At 42.6% G+C, this 17,831-nt stretch overlaps 3 protein-coding genes across 5 annotated transcripts; 2 read left to right on the top strand and 1 right to left on the bottom strand.

Moving 5' to 3' along the window:
• Positions 1-4,239: 4,239 nt before the first annotated feature.
• On the bottom strand, positions 4,240-5,430 carry LOC134635720 (trypsin-3-like). 2 transcript variants are annotated; one of them, XM_063485199.1, is made up of 5 exons: positions 5,334-5,430; positions 5,098-5,254; positions 4,708-4,961; positions 4,475-4,611; positions 4,240-4,389 (listed from the first exon to the last, which is right to left on the bottom strand). In XM_063485199.1, the coding sequence occupies exons 1-5, from the start codon at positions 5,371-5,373 to the stop codon at positions 4,240-4,242; spliced, it is 738 nt and encodes a 245-aa protein (XP_063341269.1). In that variant the 5' UTR covers positions 5,374-5,430. The 2 variants fall into 2 exon arrangements, with proteins under 2 accessions (XP_063341269.1, XP_063341270.1); XM_063485200.1 differs by having other exon boundaries at positions 4,475-4,599; positions 4,699-4,961.
• Positions 5,431-7,476: 2,046 nt separating this feature from the next.
• On the top strand, positions 7,477-11,583 carry si:ch211-261d7.3 (myb-related transcription factor, partner of profilin). Of its 2 annotated transcripts, XM_063488215.1 has the most exons (4): positions 7,477-7,583; positions 8,291-8,605; positions 9,266-9,691; positions 9,799-11,583. In XM_063488215.1, the coding sequence occupies exons 2-4, from the start codon at positions 8,350-8,352 to the stop codon at positions 10,647-10,649; spliced, it is 1,533 nt and encodes a 510-aa protein (XP_063344285.1). In that variant the 5' UTR covers positions 7,477-7,583; positions 8,291-8,349; the 3' UTR covers positions 10,650-11,583. The 2 variants fall into 2 exon arrangements, with proteins under 2 accessions (XP_063344285.1, XP_063344284.1); XM_063488214.1 differs by having other exon boundaries at positions 7,486-8,605.
• Positions 11,584-11,893: 310 nt separating this feature from the next.
• On the top strand, positions 11,894-17,543 carry zgc:66448 (uncharacterized protein LOC327401 homolog). Its single transcript, XM_063484793.1, has 2 exons — positions 11,894-12,306; positions 12,567-17,543. The coding sequence occupies exons 1-2, from the start codon at positions 11,913-11,915 to the stop codon at positions 16,121-16,123; spliced, it is 3,951 nt and encodes a 1,316-aa protein (XP_063340863.1). The 5' UTR covers positions 11,894-11,912; the 3' UTR covers positions 16,124-17,543.
• The last annotated feature ends 288 nt before the right edge of the window (positions 17,544-17,831 follow it).

Raw genomic sequence — 17,831 nt, forward strand, 5'->3', positions numbered from 1 at the left:
TCTGCACTGTCACTTGTCATGAAAATCTCCAGAGCCAGGGTTCAAGCTTCCTCTTCAATCACCACTGATCATTATTAGAGCCCACAAAAGATTTTTCACATTATCCCCATAAACATCATGCGTTTATAGAAATCATTGTGACAGAAAGATTTAGATTCTTGTTTCACAATGTGCATGAACTTAAAATCTTTAGAGTTTCATAGTTATAAAGTATAGAAAAGATTACATTTGTTCCAATGTATGAAATACACTTCTTGTAAAACAAAAAAAAAAAAGTTGATTCGAAATGCATTAAAAAAGCTCCTGCCATCACCTATATCCTGTACACACACACACACACACACACACACACGCAGCATTATACACACCCACTCACTCACTCACACACACACACACAGGGAGAGAGAGAGAGAGAGAGAGATCATTAATACAAAAGATTGCAGCAGATTTTGGATTTTCACTCTTTAATATGAACATAAAATTCATTCCAATTTTTTGCCTTTGCTTCAATGAAGATGTGTCTTTAAATCTACGATACCTTTCCTGTTCAGAAAGTTTGCTGACATAGCAAAGAAGTGGTTAGGGAACTCAGTAAGTATGAACAACAATAGCTTAGGGACACTTTCTCAAATAAAGAGGATTTCATCATCTGCATTTCGTGGAAAAAAAAGTGCCACATTAAAAACAAATCAGCAGATCCACAAATTATAGATACAGACTCTTTTCAGCTATAGAGGTAATTAATGGCATGCATTAGAGTGCATTGGTGGACACTTGGGCATCTTTTATTTAACATGGTTATACCATTGTGAATTTTGCTATATAAATATGCTCAAGAGTCTAGAGTGTGACATCCAGCTAAAATCGAAAATATATATTTTTAAATCAGTAACTTTGCAAATTTAGAGGAAATGTTTTTGGACAACAAATGAGTCGCCTTTTAAACAGGGTTTGAATAATTAGCGCTGACAGACAGACATACATACCGTGTGAAAGGATGTCCTGGAGCAGAGAACACGCTGTATTGTTGCTTTTCTCTTATGCATAAGCAACGCCAGCATGTCAGAAACGCTCTGTGCGGGCAAAACCGGTTCCAATGCCCATCGAGGCATCAACTGGCCTTTCTGCCGGCTGGCTGGACCCTCAGCTTTCATACTGGGATCTGCAGCACAACTTCGCACTGGCCACTGGGGCAAAACTGATTCTAAACTTTGAAGTACTAGTTTGGTTCTTCACTGCTCGCAGAGAAGTAACAATTAAAGAAAGTGATCCAGCACGAAACACAAATCAAACAGCACAGTCGGAATTGTCCACAACCGCGCTCAGTTTCACAAATAAACAAAAAACTTGCACCAGCTAGACAAAGGAGGGAAAACTGACATTGTAATAAATTAATCACGCTAAAGTCGCCTCTACACTTTTTTGGAAAGAGCCTTTATACATAGCATATGCCAAGCAGACTTAGTGCGAGATAAATAATATGTAGCCTTAAAATTTTACATCTAGAGTTTTATCAGTTTTATCAACAGAGGATCTATGAAACGAGCAAAGCTGACAGGTCTGAAGAGTACGGTGCATGCTCTCATGTCACAAGTTTACCAACATTTTCCAGAAAGACAGAAAGACAACGCAGTTAAAACCTGTAAAAATACTAAATTACAAGTTTCGCACTATGTTTCACCAAGTTAAAAAACAAATCCAGCAAAGCTGCTTCTACCGAAAGCATTTATCTTTCAGATCAGTGTCTCAAAAGCACCATTAAAAAAATGTGATCCTGCATTTACAAAAGTAAATCATTCACAGTGAAAACCAAAACGCACACAGCGTTTGATAAACGACATTAAAATAATGTATTGCACATCTATGTTTTAAAAATTGCATCAAAATTCAATGCGTATTTTCTCTAAAAATTTACGGTCGAATACACAAACTAACGTGCGGGTGTCAGGCTCAAGGATAGAGTTTGCTGGCTTTTATAAACCTTTATGCCTCTTCCCCCACCCCAAAGCACAGACCTCAAATTCGCCTTAACTATCCCCTCCCCAAAGTGCAGTTGTTAAAAAACACACAAAATCTACCATTTCGGTTAGAGTGTGTAAAACACTATTGCAAAAGTAACTCCTGTTTGTATATATTCACACTGAAAACTAAAACGCATCGGCTGATAAACACTAATTAAATAATGCGTTGCACATCTGTGTTTTAAAGAATGTCTGGGAAAGCCCTCGCCTATTTTTGTTTTAATTATTTTAAATTTTAACTGAAAATGAATGCGAACTAACGGCGCTGTTCTTAGGTGAAAGGTTTTTTTTGGGGGGATGCAGTTATTTAATGAAAGGGATAAAAGTTTGGTCTCTCTCCACATCCTTATTCACCATTTCTTGAGATAAACAGCGTCTTAAAGTCTGAAACAGCCAACTAACTAGCTACTAACTGTAGAAAATCTGCTTATAAAACACACTGACGTTTCAGCTTGATTTTCTGACAACAAAAGTCTTTCTATAGAATAAAAGACAAAGTCATTCCTGTTTGTGTAAATTTACCGTGAAAAGCCCGAAATGCCTACAGCGGTTGATGAACCTTTAATTAAAAAAACACCCTGCTAGGAGGAGACAGAGCATGCGCAGTGGGATCGCAGGAAGTGTCCCTTTTCGGAAGACTGAAAGCGCGTACATGAGAGTGCATGCGCGCGTGCTCGTACGTGCACAAGATGTCAGTTTTTAAGCTCGGCAAAGGGGGTGTGGGGGGCAATGCCCCCAGGCAAAAACCCCCCTCCCCTGACCCCCTGACCCCTCACCCCCCGCCCCACACCCCTCACCCCCCCCCCCAAAAGGTGTCATATATATTCTTCTCAAGTATGCTTTTACTGCGTTGGCGTTATGTTTGGGATCATTGTCAATTAGATGCCTTTCAGATGGTATTACATGGTGCAGCTACTATATGCTAGCTATATATTAAAGGTGTTATAGTGTTTCACAACCAAATAATGATAGAAGAACAGTTGATAGTCAAACAAATTGCTGCCATTTTAAACCCACTGTGACAATCTGTTATCTGACCAGCGTGTGAAAAGACATCTGGTTGATAAAGGTCAGCGCTTATAATCTAGGTTTAGTCCTACCACCAGTCACATACACTTCATTTATAAAAGATTTGAATTAATGATGGAAAAACTGTATAATTATGTAGCATTATATACTTACTTATACTCTTAGTGTCTCTTCACAAAGAAGACAAGTGAGAGACAACTATAGTGCTAAACAAATGTATTAGATCACCTGCCATAAAGATAAGAAAACATAAATATTTTTAAAAACTATCAAAAAAAAGGTTTACATTTTTTAATTATTTTATTATTTAATAGGAAAATATTTAATTGAACTCCTATTTTCACACATTGTATCAAATTTGACCCCACACAAATAAACCAAGCATTACATTCAACGACAAAAACACATTTTCTGTTCAAGTACAAGTAAATGAGTGTAATGTGGAATCTCAATAAAAGAATAATAACGTGCTTTACTATTTTTTTCTGCATTTTTTGTAAAACTGTGAAGTTGAAAATTCATGGATAACGACAATAATTATGTTTTAGTGGAAACAATACAAGTTTGATTAAAGAGCTTGAGCATACTTAATTCACCAGTATGTGTGATGTGTATATATATACTGTGCTGCCTGTGGATCTCTTTGGATAATTTGTTTTTATTATCTGTTTATGAAAAAAATTCTAGACTTACAGAACAAGAGTGTAAGACTGTGACTTCAATTTAAATGTAAAATTACTGTTTTCTATAAAATGTATACACACTGCTGAATTAAAACCAATGACTGTAGAAAACCTTTATAGAGTCATTGACCAAAACAAATATTAATGTTTATAAGGTTAATTAATGCATTACCACTAAGTGATGAATGAAAAATTAAAATTTTATTCATAAAGTAATAGATCTATGCAGCTCGCTGTGGTCTTAAATGTAAAGTGGTTAAATAGATCTTAATTAAATCTTAAATACTAAAAAAATATATAATTTTCATTTTTGAACCCGTGTCTTATGCTAATTGTTAACAACATGTGTGATTATGATTTATCTGCTTTACTGATGATTCTCGTCCTGTTTTACCCAACAGCACAAAACAAGAAACGACATGAAATGATGTTGACTATTTATTTATTTGAATCAGATTTCATAGTTAATTATACAAGAAACTTTAGTTAGAAAACTGTAGTTTCATTTAGTTGTTAGCCATGGTGGTGTTGATCCAGCTGTTGTAGTTGCAGACCTTGGTGTAGACTCCAGGCCTGTTCCTCTGAGCACAGCCGTAACCCCAGGACACAATACCCTGCAGCTGGCCATTGCACACGACGGGGCCACCGGAGTCACCCTGAGGCACAAAAAAGACAAGTGTGAGCAGAGGTGTTCTGAAGTTTGGTTTGTCCTAAAACAGTCAGGATGACTTTAGCTCATACCTGGCAGGAGTCCTTGCCTCCCTCAAGGAATCCAGCACAGAACATGTTGTTGGTGATCTCTCCAGGATAGGAGTTCCTGCAGTCTGTGTCACTCAGGATGGGGGCATTCAGGCACATCAGACGGTCAGGGTAGTTGCCTAGAAGGGGAGGGAAAAAAAGTTAAAAGTCATACAACTCATACATCAACATTTACGCTTTTTTTTCTGAATGTGTGACTGAAGGCTTTGACTCACTTCCACTGGTGCTGGTGTTGCCCCATCCAGAGATCAGACAGGAGGTGCCGGCACCGGCACAGCCAGAGGGCAGGGACACGGTTTTGACGTAGCTGTTCAGGGTGGCGGGCTGGCTCAGCTTGATCAGCATGATGTCGTTGTCCAGGGTGTAGCTGTTGTAGCTTTGGTGACGGATGACCCTGGAAGAGCTGATGAACTGCTCAGTGCCCTCATTGACAGCAATGTTGTGCTCACCAAGGCGCAACTGGATGCTTCTGCAGGGAGAGCCAGAAGAGGAATGTATTCAAGTAAAGTGTCTACTTGTTTGGTTAGTATGCGCTTTTAGAGGGGTTTGCAGCCCTGCGTGCATTTTTTCATTAGATACATTTGATGAATGCTCTCTGTACTTACGACTGGTAGCAGTGAGCAGCAGACACGGCCCAGGTGCTGGAGATCAGGGAGCCTCCACAGAAGTGATAGCCAATGTTCAGAGAAACCATGTAGGGCACAGAGTTCTTTGCGCACTCATAGCCTCCAATGATCTTGTCATCGTCAATGGGAGCAGCATCTGCAATACAGAAGGAGAGTTCCAGTCTTAAACTCTCTGTTCAAATGATCAAATCCAGAAATTTTGTGCAAAAACTTACATGCTGCAGCAAACAGGGCAAGGAGAATGAAGTACTTCATGTTTGCTTTCTGTGCCTGCGAATCTACACATAGCAGAGGAGTGTGCAGCAGCCTTATATACAGATGTGCAGCCCAGCTTCACAGCTCTTTATCTCAGTCATGCTCCCACGGATTTTTCCATGCGCCATGCACACTGATTAAATATTAGCCCACCTGGGAAACAGCAGCATGTTTAAAGATAAAAAAATATATATATTTTTCCTTTTATTTATCACATCTTGCTAAATTGTCACTCTGCAACATGTCATGTTTTATCCTACATGAGCACTTTTAAGATCACTTCAATGAAGGTTTTCGCTGTCACACTATGTACAAATTACTGGAGAAATATTTACTACAACCTATTTAATTTTGCCTAATTTTATTAAGTTTGTAGTTAATCATACTTTTTAAAAAACTTTTTGTACCCAACAAAGAAACAAAGAACAAGTCAAAATTATAAAGTTCAGCACATGTGTATGACTTATACAACAGTTTTTAGCATGACATGCAAAGTTTTGGTGGGGTTTTTTCCCTGTTCTGTCTTTCTTTCTTTCTTTCTGTCTTTCTTTCTTTCTTTCCCCCCCTAAGCTCCGCTAACACAACATAACTTCTTCCTGTCATCAGACATGTTCACACAATCCAACAAAGATTCTTGCATTCTTTGATTTAAAGCCAGTGCTTTACAGTAGGCAACATTTTTCTGATAATAGCTATTTGGTTTTCAGGTGCTTTTTTGCTTCCTTGGCATAATAGCATTAGTTAACTCCTCCCAGTAAACAACACACTCAGGCTGAAGGCTTTTGACACTCACAGTCCAGTGAAGCTTTTACAGTAATTTCACCTGACAGCTTTTAAAATCCTCCTTAGGTTTTTTTTTTTAATTAAAAAAACAACAACATTTACTTTCACATGCAGGCGATCAGTTTCGTCTCCTTAACAGCGCCATCCTCCTCATGACCAATCAGGCCATTTAACATGTTTTTATAGAGAAACTTGAAATGCCACTTGTTATGTACACGTTGCTTGTGTTAGGTTGAACCAGCATTTTGCCTCGGAAATATTCCTCAGAGGTTTTGGTTCATGATAGCATGAAACAGATTTGTCAGCTGCACATCCATGATGTGAATCTTCCTTTCCCCAAAGGTGCTCTACTTGATTGAGATCTGGTGACTGTGTTGATCATTTGAGTACAGTGAACTCACTGTCATGTAGAAGAAAACAATTTCACATGATTTGAAGTTTGTGACATGGTTTGTGATACTGGTGGAAGAAGCCATCAGAAGTCAGGTACACTGTGGCCATAAAGGAATAGACATGGTTAACAACAATACCCAGGCAGAGTGTGGTGTTTAAACAATGCTCAGCTGGTATTAAGGCCCCTAATATCTGCCAAGGAAATGGCAGGAGTGGGACCTGGGGTGGTTTTCTGCTATTCATGTGCATTCAACATGTGCATTCAGAAATGCTCTTCTGCATATCTTGGTTGAAATGACTGATTCTGGCTGTTCTCCTGTTTCCTCTGACATCAATAGGGCACTGCTGCTCATTGAATATTTTCTTCTTTTTGACTATTCTCTGTAAATCCTAGAGATGGATATGCAGAAAAATCCTGCAGATCCCAGTATGTCTGTGAAAACTTGGTCTAACCTGTTTGACACCAACACGTATGCCACGGTCAAAGTAACTTAAATCACCTTTCTTCTGATATTAAGTTTGAACTTGTCTTGACCATGTCTTACATGCTTAAATACACTGAGTTGCTGCTATGTGATTGGCTAATTTGACATGTGCGTTAATCAGAAGGTGAACAGGTTAACCTAATGAAGTGGCAGGAGAAAACGAAATAGCTTAAAATAAAATAGAAAGGACAATCACAATAACAAAGTGTAATATATAAAACTGTTTGTACTTTCAGAACTGAGAGTTTTCGGGAGTTTATAAAAATATCATGAACGACACAAAGCAGAAAACAACAGAGACGTTTTATTAATAAAAGTAAAATTAAAAACCCTCCAAGTCATCTGTATACTGTGTGACATCGCGATGTGCCTGTCCATCATCGTTAAACAGATGAATTGATAGCTCTTCAGCTGATTGGTCCTGAGCTTGCACCTTTGATGACGTCAACAACAAGCGACTGTCCTCGGTCTGTTTGTCGGCTGCTGAGCTAACAGCTGCACCGATTGTGTTTTGGTTTGCTTTTGCCTCCCATGTGCCCTTATCATGAGGTAAGAAACACAACAGCGTCAGCTTTCCAATCGCGTCGGCTAGCTTGTCAATGGGAGTTCCGACAGAGCTGCCGCTCCACCTGAAGCTGTGGTAGCCTGTTAGCTTAACAACTAGCTCCATCCCAAGACCAGCACCTAATGTATGCGGAATGCGCAACCATTGCGGATGTGGTGCAGAAAGAAATGCGCATCGATGCGACATATCGCAGACGTGAAGATTACAGGGGGAAAGCAAACGTAGCCGTTCTGGTTTTCGACATAGTTGTAAGCAGCATTTTTTGATGGATTTCAGAACTGGGGGGCGATCCTCTGCCCTGATGTTTCGACTCGGTGTTAAACAAGTGGACGTTTAGATACAGCACTCAGCCTTCTTTTGGTGTTTTACACACTGCACTTAGGTTTGCATTAACATGTCAGTACTGGTGGAAATGATAGAAATGGATTTTAGAGGAGGTTGGAGCTAGCGATCAATCAGACAATGTTATTTTGTATCTCTCTACAACAATGATTTAAGCAGCTTTAATAAATGTGCTAAAGCGGGTTTAAGACTACTTTAACTTTACGTTTCCTAAGAACCACCTCCCCCTCGCACTTTTAGTGTGTGGCAGCTATACCCTTAAAAGGTTGATAGTTATGTGTACACAGAAGAGTTGTATTGTCTTCAGCAGTAGGTTCACCTCTGCTTTGAACTTTTGTTAATGGGGCAGAAGCTGTCAGTATCAGAATTGGCCCGCCAGTCAGTTCTGCTGTAAATCAGGTCTGATCCATGACTGAGTACTACGAGGAGGGGGGGCTGCTGTACGAGCAATCACCTCCCATGCACATCAAAGTGGAGTCTCCGGAGGGACCCTTTGGGGGGGGAGCCTCAGAGAACGGCTTCCCCCGGGAGGATGAGGATTCGGAGGGCAGCTGCGACCAGAGCAGCGGATTACCCGGAGGACTCCCCTTCAACGTTGTGGTGGTGCATCCAAACATCATGGCACCTGGCATGTCCTCAGATGACCTTTTGTCCATTGAACAAAGTAAGCATATTTGTAACAGCAGAGATTCCTGAGGCACTCTATTGGTCTGAATTATAAAGATATTGATTAAAAGTTGTAAAAATATAAAAGAACTGGAGCAATAGAGCAAAAAAACAAACAAAGAAAAGAAAATACAAGCTACTGTTGATCAGAGTCCCCGATGAAGACTGGGTTGTTGTTTTGTTTTGTTTTTTTTATCTCCAGTTGTTTTATATTTTGGCAGCTTTTATTAAATATCTTTATAATTCCAACCAACAGGAGTCTGTTTGCTTTTATGCAGTTGATTTGCCCTGCTGATGAGCACCTGTTTAGAGTAATTTTTAAAGCCACAGAGTTCTTCCTTTTTATCTTTTTTGTAAACTAGCCTTACTCCTAATGGAAATCCTTGTGAAATTATTGTCACCCTTAGCAAAATCATCTGGATTATGCAAAAAAAAAATTTTTTTTATTATTGTTAGAAAATGTGTAGCTACATTTTAGTGATGGAAGAAAATTCTGATGTCACATGGCTCAGAGGTTTGCCAAGAGTTGTTGTACTTGCCCATGTTGTTGTTTAGCACAGTTAAAATAAGACTGCTAAAGCTCTGAATTTCACACTTATTTTTATATATTTATTTTATTCTTTCCCTTTTGGCTTTCCTCTCAACTTTCTCTTGACAGACCGAGCTATGTCAGCTGCACTGGCTGCTGGCGGCGCGGGAAAAAGAAAGAGTCGCTTCAGCGGAGCGGAGCTTGAAGTGCTGGTGTCCGAAGTTACTCGGTGCGAAGGAGAACTCTTTGGACCGGCAGGGAGGCTCCGGCGACGTGAAAGAGAGCGCATCTGGGCAGGGATCCTGGAGAGAGTAAATGCTGTTTCCAGAGTCCCGCGAACCCTTAGAGAGGTGAAGAAGCGCTGGGATGACTTAAAGAGGCGCAATGGGGGCAGACTGGCGGATGCCCGCCACCGCAGCTGTTACCTGCCATCCAGCAGAGGGACCTCAATGCTCGGGCGTCCTTCTCAGCCAAGCCCCAGGCTTCAGCAAGCCAGACAGAAGCAAAGCACCAGACCAAAGCCCAGTTTTCCATGCTTCGCTGACTCTGATACAGGTAAACTGTTGTCTGAGAACTGCCTTTCTTTTTAGATTTTTAAATGCAACTAATTTCAACAATGCTTGTGTCCATTTTTATTAATAAATTAATTTATTTATTTTCAGGTGTAGGAATGGAAGGATCAGAGAGAGATTGTTTGGAGAAAGATGAGGACAATCTTGAGCGTGACAGAGACATGGGAGAACCTGAGTGTGAACCTGTAGAGAACAGTATGGAGGACAAACTGGGATTAGGCCTTGGTCTGGGAATAGGACCACCCCCTCCATCAGAACGATGGCTGCCACCTTCTCCTCTCTACAGTGCTCCTTTCCTCAATGGTAGCCCCCAACCCAGCAGTCCTCAGCCATCCCTTGGAGCACAGCAGGGTCCTCTTGAAGCCCCTCCACGGAGTTCCTGGCTCGAAGATGAGCTACGAGGGTTGGGGGAAGCTGCAATTCAGCTTGGAAATCGGGTAGAAAAGAGTCTGCGGGAGTTTGGCGAAGGTTTCAGACAGGACATGAGAACACTTGTCGCTTCACAAGAGGCATTAGCAGTCAGTCTGCAACAAAACAATGTCCTCTTGCAAAGGCTCTTAGGAGTGCTTGAGGCCCAGCAGCAACCACAGCCACAGCAACATCGTGTACAAGCGCACCAATCGCAAACACCTCAGCAGCACTTACAGCCACAGCCAGTTCAGCAGCAGCTGCAGCACACAGAACCACAACAACAGCAAATTGAAACACCACAGCAGTCACAGCTACAGCAGTCACAACAACATCAAACACAAATACAGCAGCAACCACAGGTCAGCCAGCATTCAAATAACCAGTCATCTGTAGCTGTTGTACCTGCACCATCATCCCCGGACATGCACGAGTGCACTTTTTCCTCCGATCCACCCACAGACACAAATGGAAGTATGCAGCGACCACGGCGAGGAAGAGCTGTTGACCACAGGCGCAGGAGACGGCGCTGAGGAGAATGTATTCAGAAACTCTATAAACTGCATATCATCTGTATTTGATGTTTCAAAATGTGACAAACAAATGATGCTCTTTTTCTACTGACAGTATTTCAGTAACAATAGTTGTTTGGAGTGCTATGCCGTACTCTGGATCCATCTCGCACTTAGGTTTGTATTCAGACAGGACTGAAGCAGATATGAAAATTAGACACTTGAGATCATAGGTGGCCTTAACATTAGATTGGTTTCTCAGACATGTGTACATACTCATGTTCTAAAAGACTCTTAAAAACAGTGACTCTGTTGAGTGGCAACTTCACTCGTGGACTTTAAGAACTCAGAAAAATGACATACTGTAGGCAGTGATGTTCAATATGCATGTCTCTGTACATGGTTTGCAGCAGAGCTGCAAAGCTCAATGATGCTCTTACTAGTTCAGTACTGACTCAGCTCTCCTGATACACTAACCATGTTGTCATAAAGTACCTGTAACCTGCTGTTATTACCATATATTGTAGCTATACAGCTATTGTAATTATCTGCTAATGTATGCTTGTGCTTTTCAACAGTTTTATGGTACATAATTTTCCAACTTTGGTTGGACAATAAAGCTAGACTATGTTCTGTTCAGTGCGTTTTGAGACAAAAATGATGTATTCAGAACAACCGAGACTTTTTGGGATATATTTAAAAACAAAAAAGACACCATGACAAATACATCACAGTATGTTTTGGGCTTAAAATCCTATGTTTATGGTTGAATTTAAAAGCATACATAAGTATGTAGGGGCTATTTATGATAATCTTGCATGCAGTGACATGGATGTATTTGTAAATAGTTGCAAAGAAACAGATTATTGCCATCACTTAAGTAGTTTTGCACAAGCTATATTTTGTAGATAGCTACTGTTCTGATGAAATGTAACTAAACTTAATAAAAGACAGACATGGACTCCAAATAAACCCAGCCAATCACTTGTGGATTTGTCACCGCATATAAAAATAATAATAAAATATCAGGGCTAATGTTGAAAAGTTAAGCTGATTTGATACAATTGTGAAGAAAGTGTCAAGTGTTTATAAAAACAACTCCAAAACAGTAGTAAAGAGGAAACGCGTGATTTAACGTTTCAAAATATATTTACCGAAACGATGAAGTGAACCGGGCTGAGCGTAATTACCGTTTTATTTTGAAAGTTTCGACCGGAAATTTGATTCCTGACTAGCATGATCCTTGTGCGCTCTGGTCTGGACAAGGGGGTGCATGGGTGAAACATGGCCGCCGCAGACCCAGCGAAGTCTCCCAAACGGCAGAAAATAGCCGAGGAGGAGGTGGAAACATGTGGGGAGAAAACCGAGGCGGTGGAGTCGGGGTGCAGTGCACGCCAGAAAGATGAGAATACGTGTATTAAAACCGGGGGTAGCCCCAACGATGAGCAGAGAGCTGATGTTGGCAGCGACGGCGGCGGTTGTGTTGCCAGCCATTCGGAGGTTACTGTCGAGTCCGGTGCTGGAGCCGACAAAACGACATGCATTTTACCGGAGGACCTGAGAGCGGCTGAAAAAATGGCCGAGGCCAGTGGCAGTGACCAGCGTCCATTCGACTGGTCCGAGACTGAAGATGACGGCAAAGAAGCACAGACGCACGCGGAGGAAAATGATAAGTGTGGTATGCTAACATTGTTGATGTATTTTACTGTTAGCTTTAGCCTCCGGGGCTAACCTGAGCTGTAGCTCTCACTGCTGGTTCTGTTCTGCACTGTGAGTTCTGCTGACATTATTGACCACGGCACACCGAAGCATCAGCCCTGCACCGCTGCTTGTTAACGACGCTCAGGATGCTAGGGTGGCTGCATGCAGTTTGTCAGACTGTTTGTTTTCTAACTTATTACTGTGCTGTTGTTTTTGTGTGTTTTTTTTCTCTTGCAGATCTCAACAGTGTCTGTGAGGATGCTGAAGAGGTGCAGCAGGACAAGCGTGTTGACAGTGACATTGCCACAAATGCAGAAGAGCCACATGTGGAGGAGAAGAGCGCAGTTAAACCACAGAATGAGGAATTTGTGGGCGAAGTGGACGGCATAGAGGATGTGGTTGAAGACGATGAGGAGGCAGACCGAGGAGTGGATACTGATTTGACTGCTAAGCAGAAAAAGTGCCGCTTGGTCTGCAAAGAATGCGGGAAGAGGTTCACCCGCCGCGAGACGTTCAACCTCCACCGGCACTTTCACGCGCATGAGGACGAGCTCACGCCCCTCACCTGCAAAGAATGCGGCCTTACCTTTCAGCACCGCAGCAGCCTCATCAAACACCGAAACGAACACAGGGAGAGTGAGGAGCCGCAGCTCGTCACTCCAAAAAAGGAGGTGCAAACGATGGAGGAGGGCATTTTTCAGTGTGCAGAGTGTGAGAGGATATTCTCCACAGTCGGCCAGCTGAGGGACCACAACTGCAGCAATACAGTAGAAAAGCCTTACCACTGCCCCCTGTGCCGCCAAGAGTTCCAGTTTAAGGTCTCCGTCACTAAGCACATGATGACCCATTCTCACGAGAGCACCTTTACGTGCCAAGAGTGCAGTCAAACTTTCCCAAACACTACAGCCCTGCGCTTCCACCAGAGGTGTCACGCCGCCCTAAAGCCCTATGAATGCCCCGAATGCGGCATGGTTTTTAAACACTACTCCGTCATGGAAGACCACCGTCGCAAGCACACCGACAACAGCCGCTCTCACCTGTGCAACATCTGCGGTAAGACTTTCAAGTACAGCAGCCTCCTTCATCAGCATCAATATCTGCACACAGGGCAGAAGCCCTTCCGCTGCCCCGAATGTGGGAAAAAATTTGCTTTTGCCCAGAACATGAAGGCGCACTGCCGCCAGCATAGACTGCGTGAAACCAACTCCTGTAGTGTGCAGACCAGTAAGCAGGCCCCTGCTGCCGAACAGGAGGAGGTAAGAGGGCCGGGGAAGGAGAACGCACACCAGAGCGAGGAACCAAAACGCACATTTAACTGCCCCCTTTGTCCCCAGACATACTGTGCACCAGCTAACCTGAGAGCCCACATGCTCATTCATGAAGCCGAGTATGAAAAGCTGGAGAGATCACCCCGACTCCCAAAGGATGTGAACAAGTACTGGGATAAGGGACACACCTGCCCACACTGTCCGTCCATTTATCGGGACGAGTCCAGTTTAAATGTGCATCTTTTAAGTGTCCACAAGTCTGTTTCACAGTATTTAGAAAGACTGGCTGCTCCACCTAAAAAACAATTCACTCCATTAACCTGTGATAATGTGCAGGTGAAGTGGAAAAGCGAAAGCATAAGTGTTAAGTCGTACAAGTGTTCAGAGTGCGGAAAAACTTTCCGCCACCGTTCAGTGTTGGAACTGCATATGCGCATACATTCCAAGGACAAGCCTTACCAGTGTAAAGTGTGCGGCAAGGGCTTTAGATTCAGTAGCTATTTACAGCAGCATCTCATCATTCACACAGGCAAGAAGCCATACAAATGTTCAGACTGTGGGAAGGACTTTGCCTTCCTGCAGAACATGAGAACGCATCAAAAGCTGCATCAGGAAAAACCGTTCCGCTGCACCAGCTGCCGCAAAGGCTACAGCGACGAGATCCAGCTGCAGCACCACATGTTGTCACATAATGGTGACAAACCTCACAAGTGTGACCAGTGTGACAAAAGCTTCGGGTTAGCTTATCTGCTCCGTGATCACATGAACACCCACACAGGAGAGAGACCTCATCGCTGTGAAGAGTGTCACAAAACCTTTTCGTGGTTTAGTAGCCTGCTGGTACACCAGAAGATCCACGCTCGTAAGCGGCAGAGTTTCAGCCAGTACAGTTCTTTCCCAATGAGCTCTAGGATGAGGGGGAGGGGGAGGAGGGGTGGGAGGCCAGTGTGGGGATTTTCTAGACCTTTAGGAGGCTCAGGGATGACTACTCCTCAGCAGCTTTCTTATCCGGTTTCTGTAGTGAGAGACGCTGAGCTCCACAGGAGGGCAGTACAGCCGCCATCTTCCATGCATGCATCTCGCATGGATTTACAGAGCAGGCAACAAAAGGAGCAGTGGCTGTCCGAGCTACACCCTCAGCCAGTGCAGTGGAAGGTAGATGGTGGGGAAGTAATGCCCGTTCCATCATCGCAGCACCAACATGGATCCCCCCAGCAGACACAGTTTGACAGCTCAGTGCTACAGCAGCACCATCGGACAAGTTCATCCTGGGCAGATATTCCTCTGATAAGTCAGTCAGGCTCCACGTCTGTTCAGAGTTTAGATTCGGCACACACAAAAGACGGCATGTCTTCTGTTGCCGCCTCTCACCTGGTGTCCGTGCCAAAAAAATCCAGCCCGTCAGCAGTGAACGAGATGGTGCAGCACAGGCAACACAAACCTGTTTCCTGGAGCAGCACTCCCACATCTACAGTGCTAGCTTCCACAAGTTCTGTGCAACACGAATTTTCTGTTCCCTCCTCCTATATAGACGGAGCAGCTCTGTGGAGTGTCAGGCCTACTCCACTAGTAAATTCACAGGGCTCACCAAGTAAGCTCGGGCAAGAGCTTCAGCTGCCAAGATGGTCAGTTACCCCAGTGTCCTCACAAAAGGAGTCTTCAACACCTCCTAAGAAGGAGGACAGAGTGTGGGACTTGAGTAATCCTCAAGTAATACCTTCGACTGTTAGCCAGCCAGAGAAGCCATGGAACGGCTGTGAGCCGCAAAAGCCATGGGCTTCTGGCTTAGCAGGTGCATCCACCTCAGCTCAAATAGACCAAAGCAGTGCTATGCCAATTTCCAGTCCCGTCTCTCATGGGGCCAGCAGCACCTTATGGGACATACAAACACCACCAGGAATTCCAAAGACTATAAACTCCACTGAGAAGTTAGTAAATAATCAAGATTTTCAGCTGCAGCAAAAGCAGGCGTCATCTGGCTGGGCCAATGTACAGACAGCAACACAGAAGGTTCCCATCTCCATTCAGTACGAGCCTCATCGTTTTGGACAGGGCATGGGAACACCAGTATGGGGCTTCCAAAACAACCCAGTGGGTCCTCAAACCCTGCTTTCTGGGCAACTCAAACCAGGGAATGGACCGGAGCTGCAGCAACAACCACTGGTAACAGGCACTCAAATAATCATAAATCAGCCTTCTCCTTTTTTCTCACCTCCACTTGCTCCGCTCCCTCCTCTTGCTTTGCCTGGCCCTCACCCTCTTCACTCTGTCGCAGTTGGTGCACTTCCAAGACCTCCACACCCAAATATTTTTTTCACACCACAGGCGGTCATGAGCGAGAGGCCACACATGCCACAGACCCTGTCCCTACCTCAACTTGCCCCGCGGACAGAACCTCACAAACTTGGATCTCGTTTGCCTTTTGCCCCTGAACGGCTTCTCCAGTGCATGATATGCGGGTGCTCTCTTCCTCGGGAGCTGGATCTACAAATGCATTACTTGCAACATGCACAAGGAGAGATTTGACATTTCTACTCTAGCAACAAGACTTAGTTTTAGTTTTTTGTTTGTTTTTGTAATAATTTTATTATTTGGTGGAACCTCATTTATCACACATGGATGAGCATTAGCAAAAAGATGGGGAAGGTGAAACATGGTTTAGCCTGTACACTTGTTACACATTTGAAGTCTTTTGGCTCCAGATTAGATTGCACAGTCAGGGTGTGTTTGACATGAAGGGTGTGTACACGTGCCATTCAAAGTGTTTTGCTGTCTTTTAAAATGCATATCCAAATACTTCTAGATTAATGAGGTTCTACTGTAAGGTCTACATTTCATTTATTGCCAATGACCTTTAGATTTAGATAATATTAGTACTTTTCTAGTTCCGGTCATATGTCCTGAATCATTTGTACTGTGTTTCTTCATGTACAGTATACTGTGTGCCTTTTTATGAGTACAGTCTGCATGTCTGCTGTCTTTGGTATCCTAGGCCTAGTTTGTGCTTATTAAGGTAGACTCAACAATGTGACCTCACTCCCAAAATGCAGAGCAACTGTTTCAAAGATACTGTAAAGAAATGTGTGTTTTTGCTTTTGGAGAAGTGAGGGGGATTGTTGTGCTCACAGATTAGATTTGTCAGAACATAACAAGGAAAAAAAACTGTACACATACAGTATAATCCTCTTAGGGAGCACTTGTGATCACAGGGCCACTGGCCTGGTCCAAATATGCGACGAGTAAAAAGCAAAACCATTTCTAATATGTAATTGTGATTTCACAGTAAGAGTTTTCTGTAACTGCAACACTTGGGGTGGCCATTGGGGATGGGGCAATTTGGCACCTTTACACAATTAATGACTGTTGACCAATAGCTCATTTTGTAAGAAATGTTAGACTTATGTGATGTTTTGTCATTAACATTTTTTACAGTGGCAAGAAAGGAAAATAATTGGTTACATAATTTTTTGCTTCAATTGGTCCAGTCTGCATCTCTTACCAGAATAAGTATTTCAGATTGGAATGTACCCACGTTTGTAAAAATTAATTCCACTTTTTAGTGCGTAAATGTTTTGTTTGATTTTTTTGTGAATAATGAATGATCTCATTCCGTAACAGTAGATCTAGGTGAGTACATCATCACATCTCCTTCCGTTATGAAAATGGGCATTAGATTAGCTCTGGTGGCCCGCCAAGTGACTGACAATATTCATTACTGCTATCTGCTGTAGAAATAAACAAATGGTTCATATGTAAAAATAAAATAAAATTAAAAAAAGCCACAAAAAGAAGGAAAAGCAAAACAACTTCCTGTGCATTTCAACATTCATCGATTCAAAAACGTGCCCTTCTACCTCTATCCACTGTTTTAGCATGGAAGATTTTTCCCATGATGTCTACATATTGGATTAAAATAAAAACCTGCCTTTGATTATAAACTTGTGTGGTGCAGTACTTCACAGCATAAACCAGCAGTAGCACTTGGACATTGCTATTATAGGGAACTCCTTAATGTGACGGGGTAGGATCAATTTTGAGCATGTGCTATCAGATTTATTTGATAGCACAGGAATTAGGTCACTGGATAATGTAAATGTATATGGGTTCGTGTATAACCCATGAAAATATGTTTTGCATTATAGGCTTTATTTATTGTGATTTTCTATGTTTAATCATTACATTGTAATCTTTTTCACAGTTTAGAGACCCGGAGTAGCAAGATTTACTACTTGTA

Source organism: Pelmatolapia mariae, linkage group LG10_11 (assembly GCF_036321145.2).
Source record: "Pelmatolapia mariae isolate MD_Pm_ZW linkage group LG10_11, Pm_UMD_F_2, whole genome shotgun sequence".
Lineage (NCBI taxonomy): Eukaryota > Metazoa > Chordata > Actinopteri > Cichliformes > Cichlidae > Pelmatolapia > Pelmatolapia mariae.

What these genes read in the sequence shown, in the direction of transcription:
- si:ch211-261d7.3 (XM_063488215.1), top strand. Translation starts at nt 8,350, where the DNA reads ATGACTGAGTACTACGAGGAGGGGGGGCTGCTGTACGAGCAATCACCT. An exon ending in CCTTTTGTCCATTGAACAAA is followed by an intron (nt 8,606 to 9,265) that starts GTAAGCATATTT and finishes TTCTCTTGACAG; the next exon opens with ACCGAGCTATGTCAGCTGCA. An exon ending in CTTCGCTGACTCTGATACAG is followed by an intron (nt 9,692 to 9,798) that starts GTAAACTGTTGT and finishes ATTTATTTTCAG; the next exon opens with GTGTAGGAATGGAAGGATCA.
- zgc:66448 (XM_063484793.1), top strand. Translation starts at nt 11,913, where the DNA reads ATGGCCGCCGCAGACCCAGCGAAGTCTCCCAAACGGCAGAAAATAGCC. An exon ending in GGAGGAAAATGATAAGTGTG is followed by an intron (nt 12,307 to 12,566) that starts GTATGCTAACAT and finishes TTTCTCTTGCAG; the next exon opens with ATCTCAACAGTGTCTGTGAG.
- LOC134635720 (XM_063485199.1), bottom strand. Translation starts at nt 5,373, where the DNA reads ATGAAGTACTTCATTCTCCTTGCCCTGTTTGCTGCAGCAT. An exon ending in GCTGCTCACTGCTACCAGTC is followed by an intron (nt 4,962 to 5,097) that starts GTAAGTACAGAG and finishes CTCTCCCTGCAG; the next exon opens with AAGCATCCAGTTGCGCCTTG. An exon ending in GAGGCAAGGACTCCTGCCAG is followed by an intron (nt 4,390 to 4,474) that starts GTATGAGCTAAA and finishes TTTGTGCCTCAG; the next exon opens with GGTGACTCCGGTGGCCCCGT.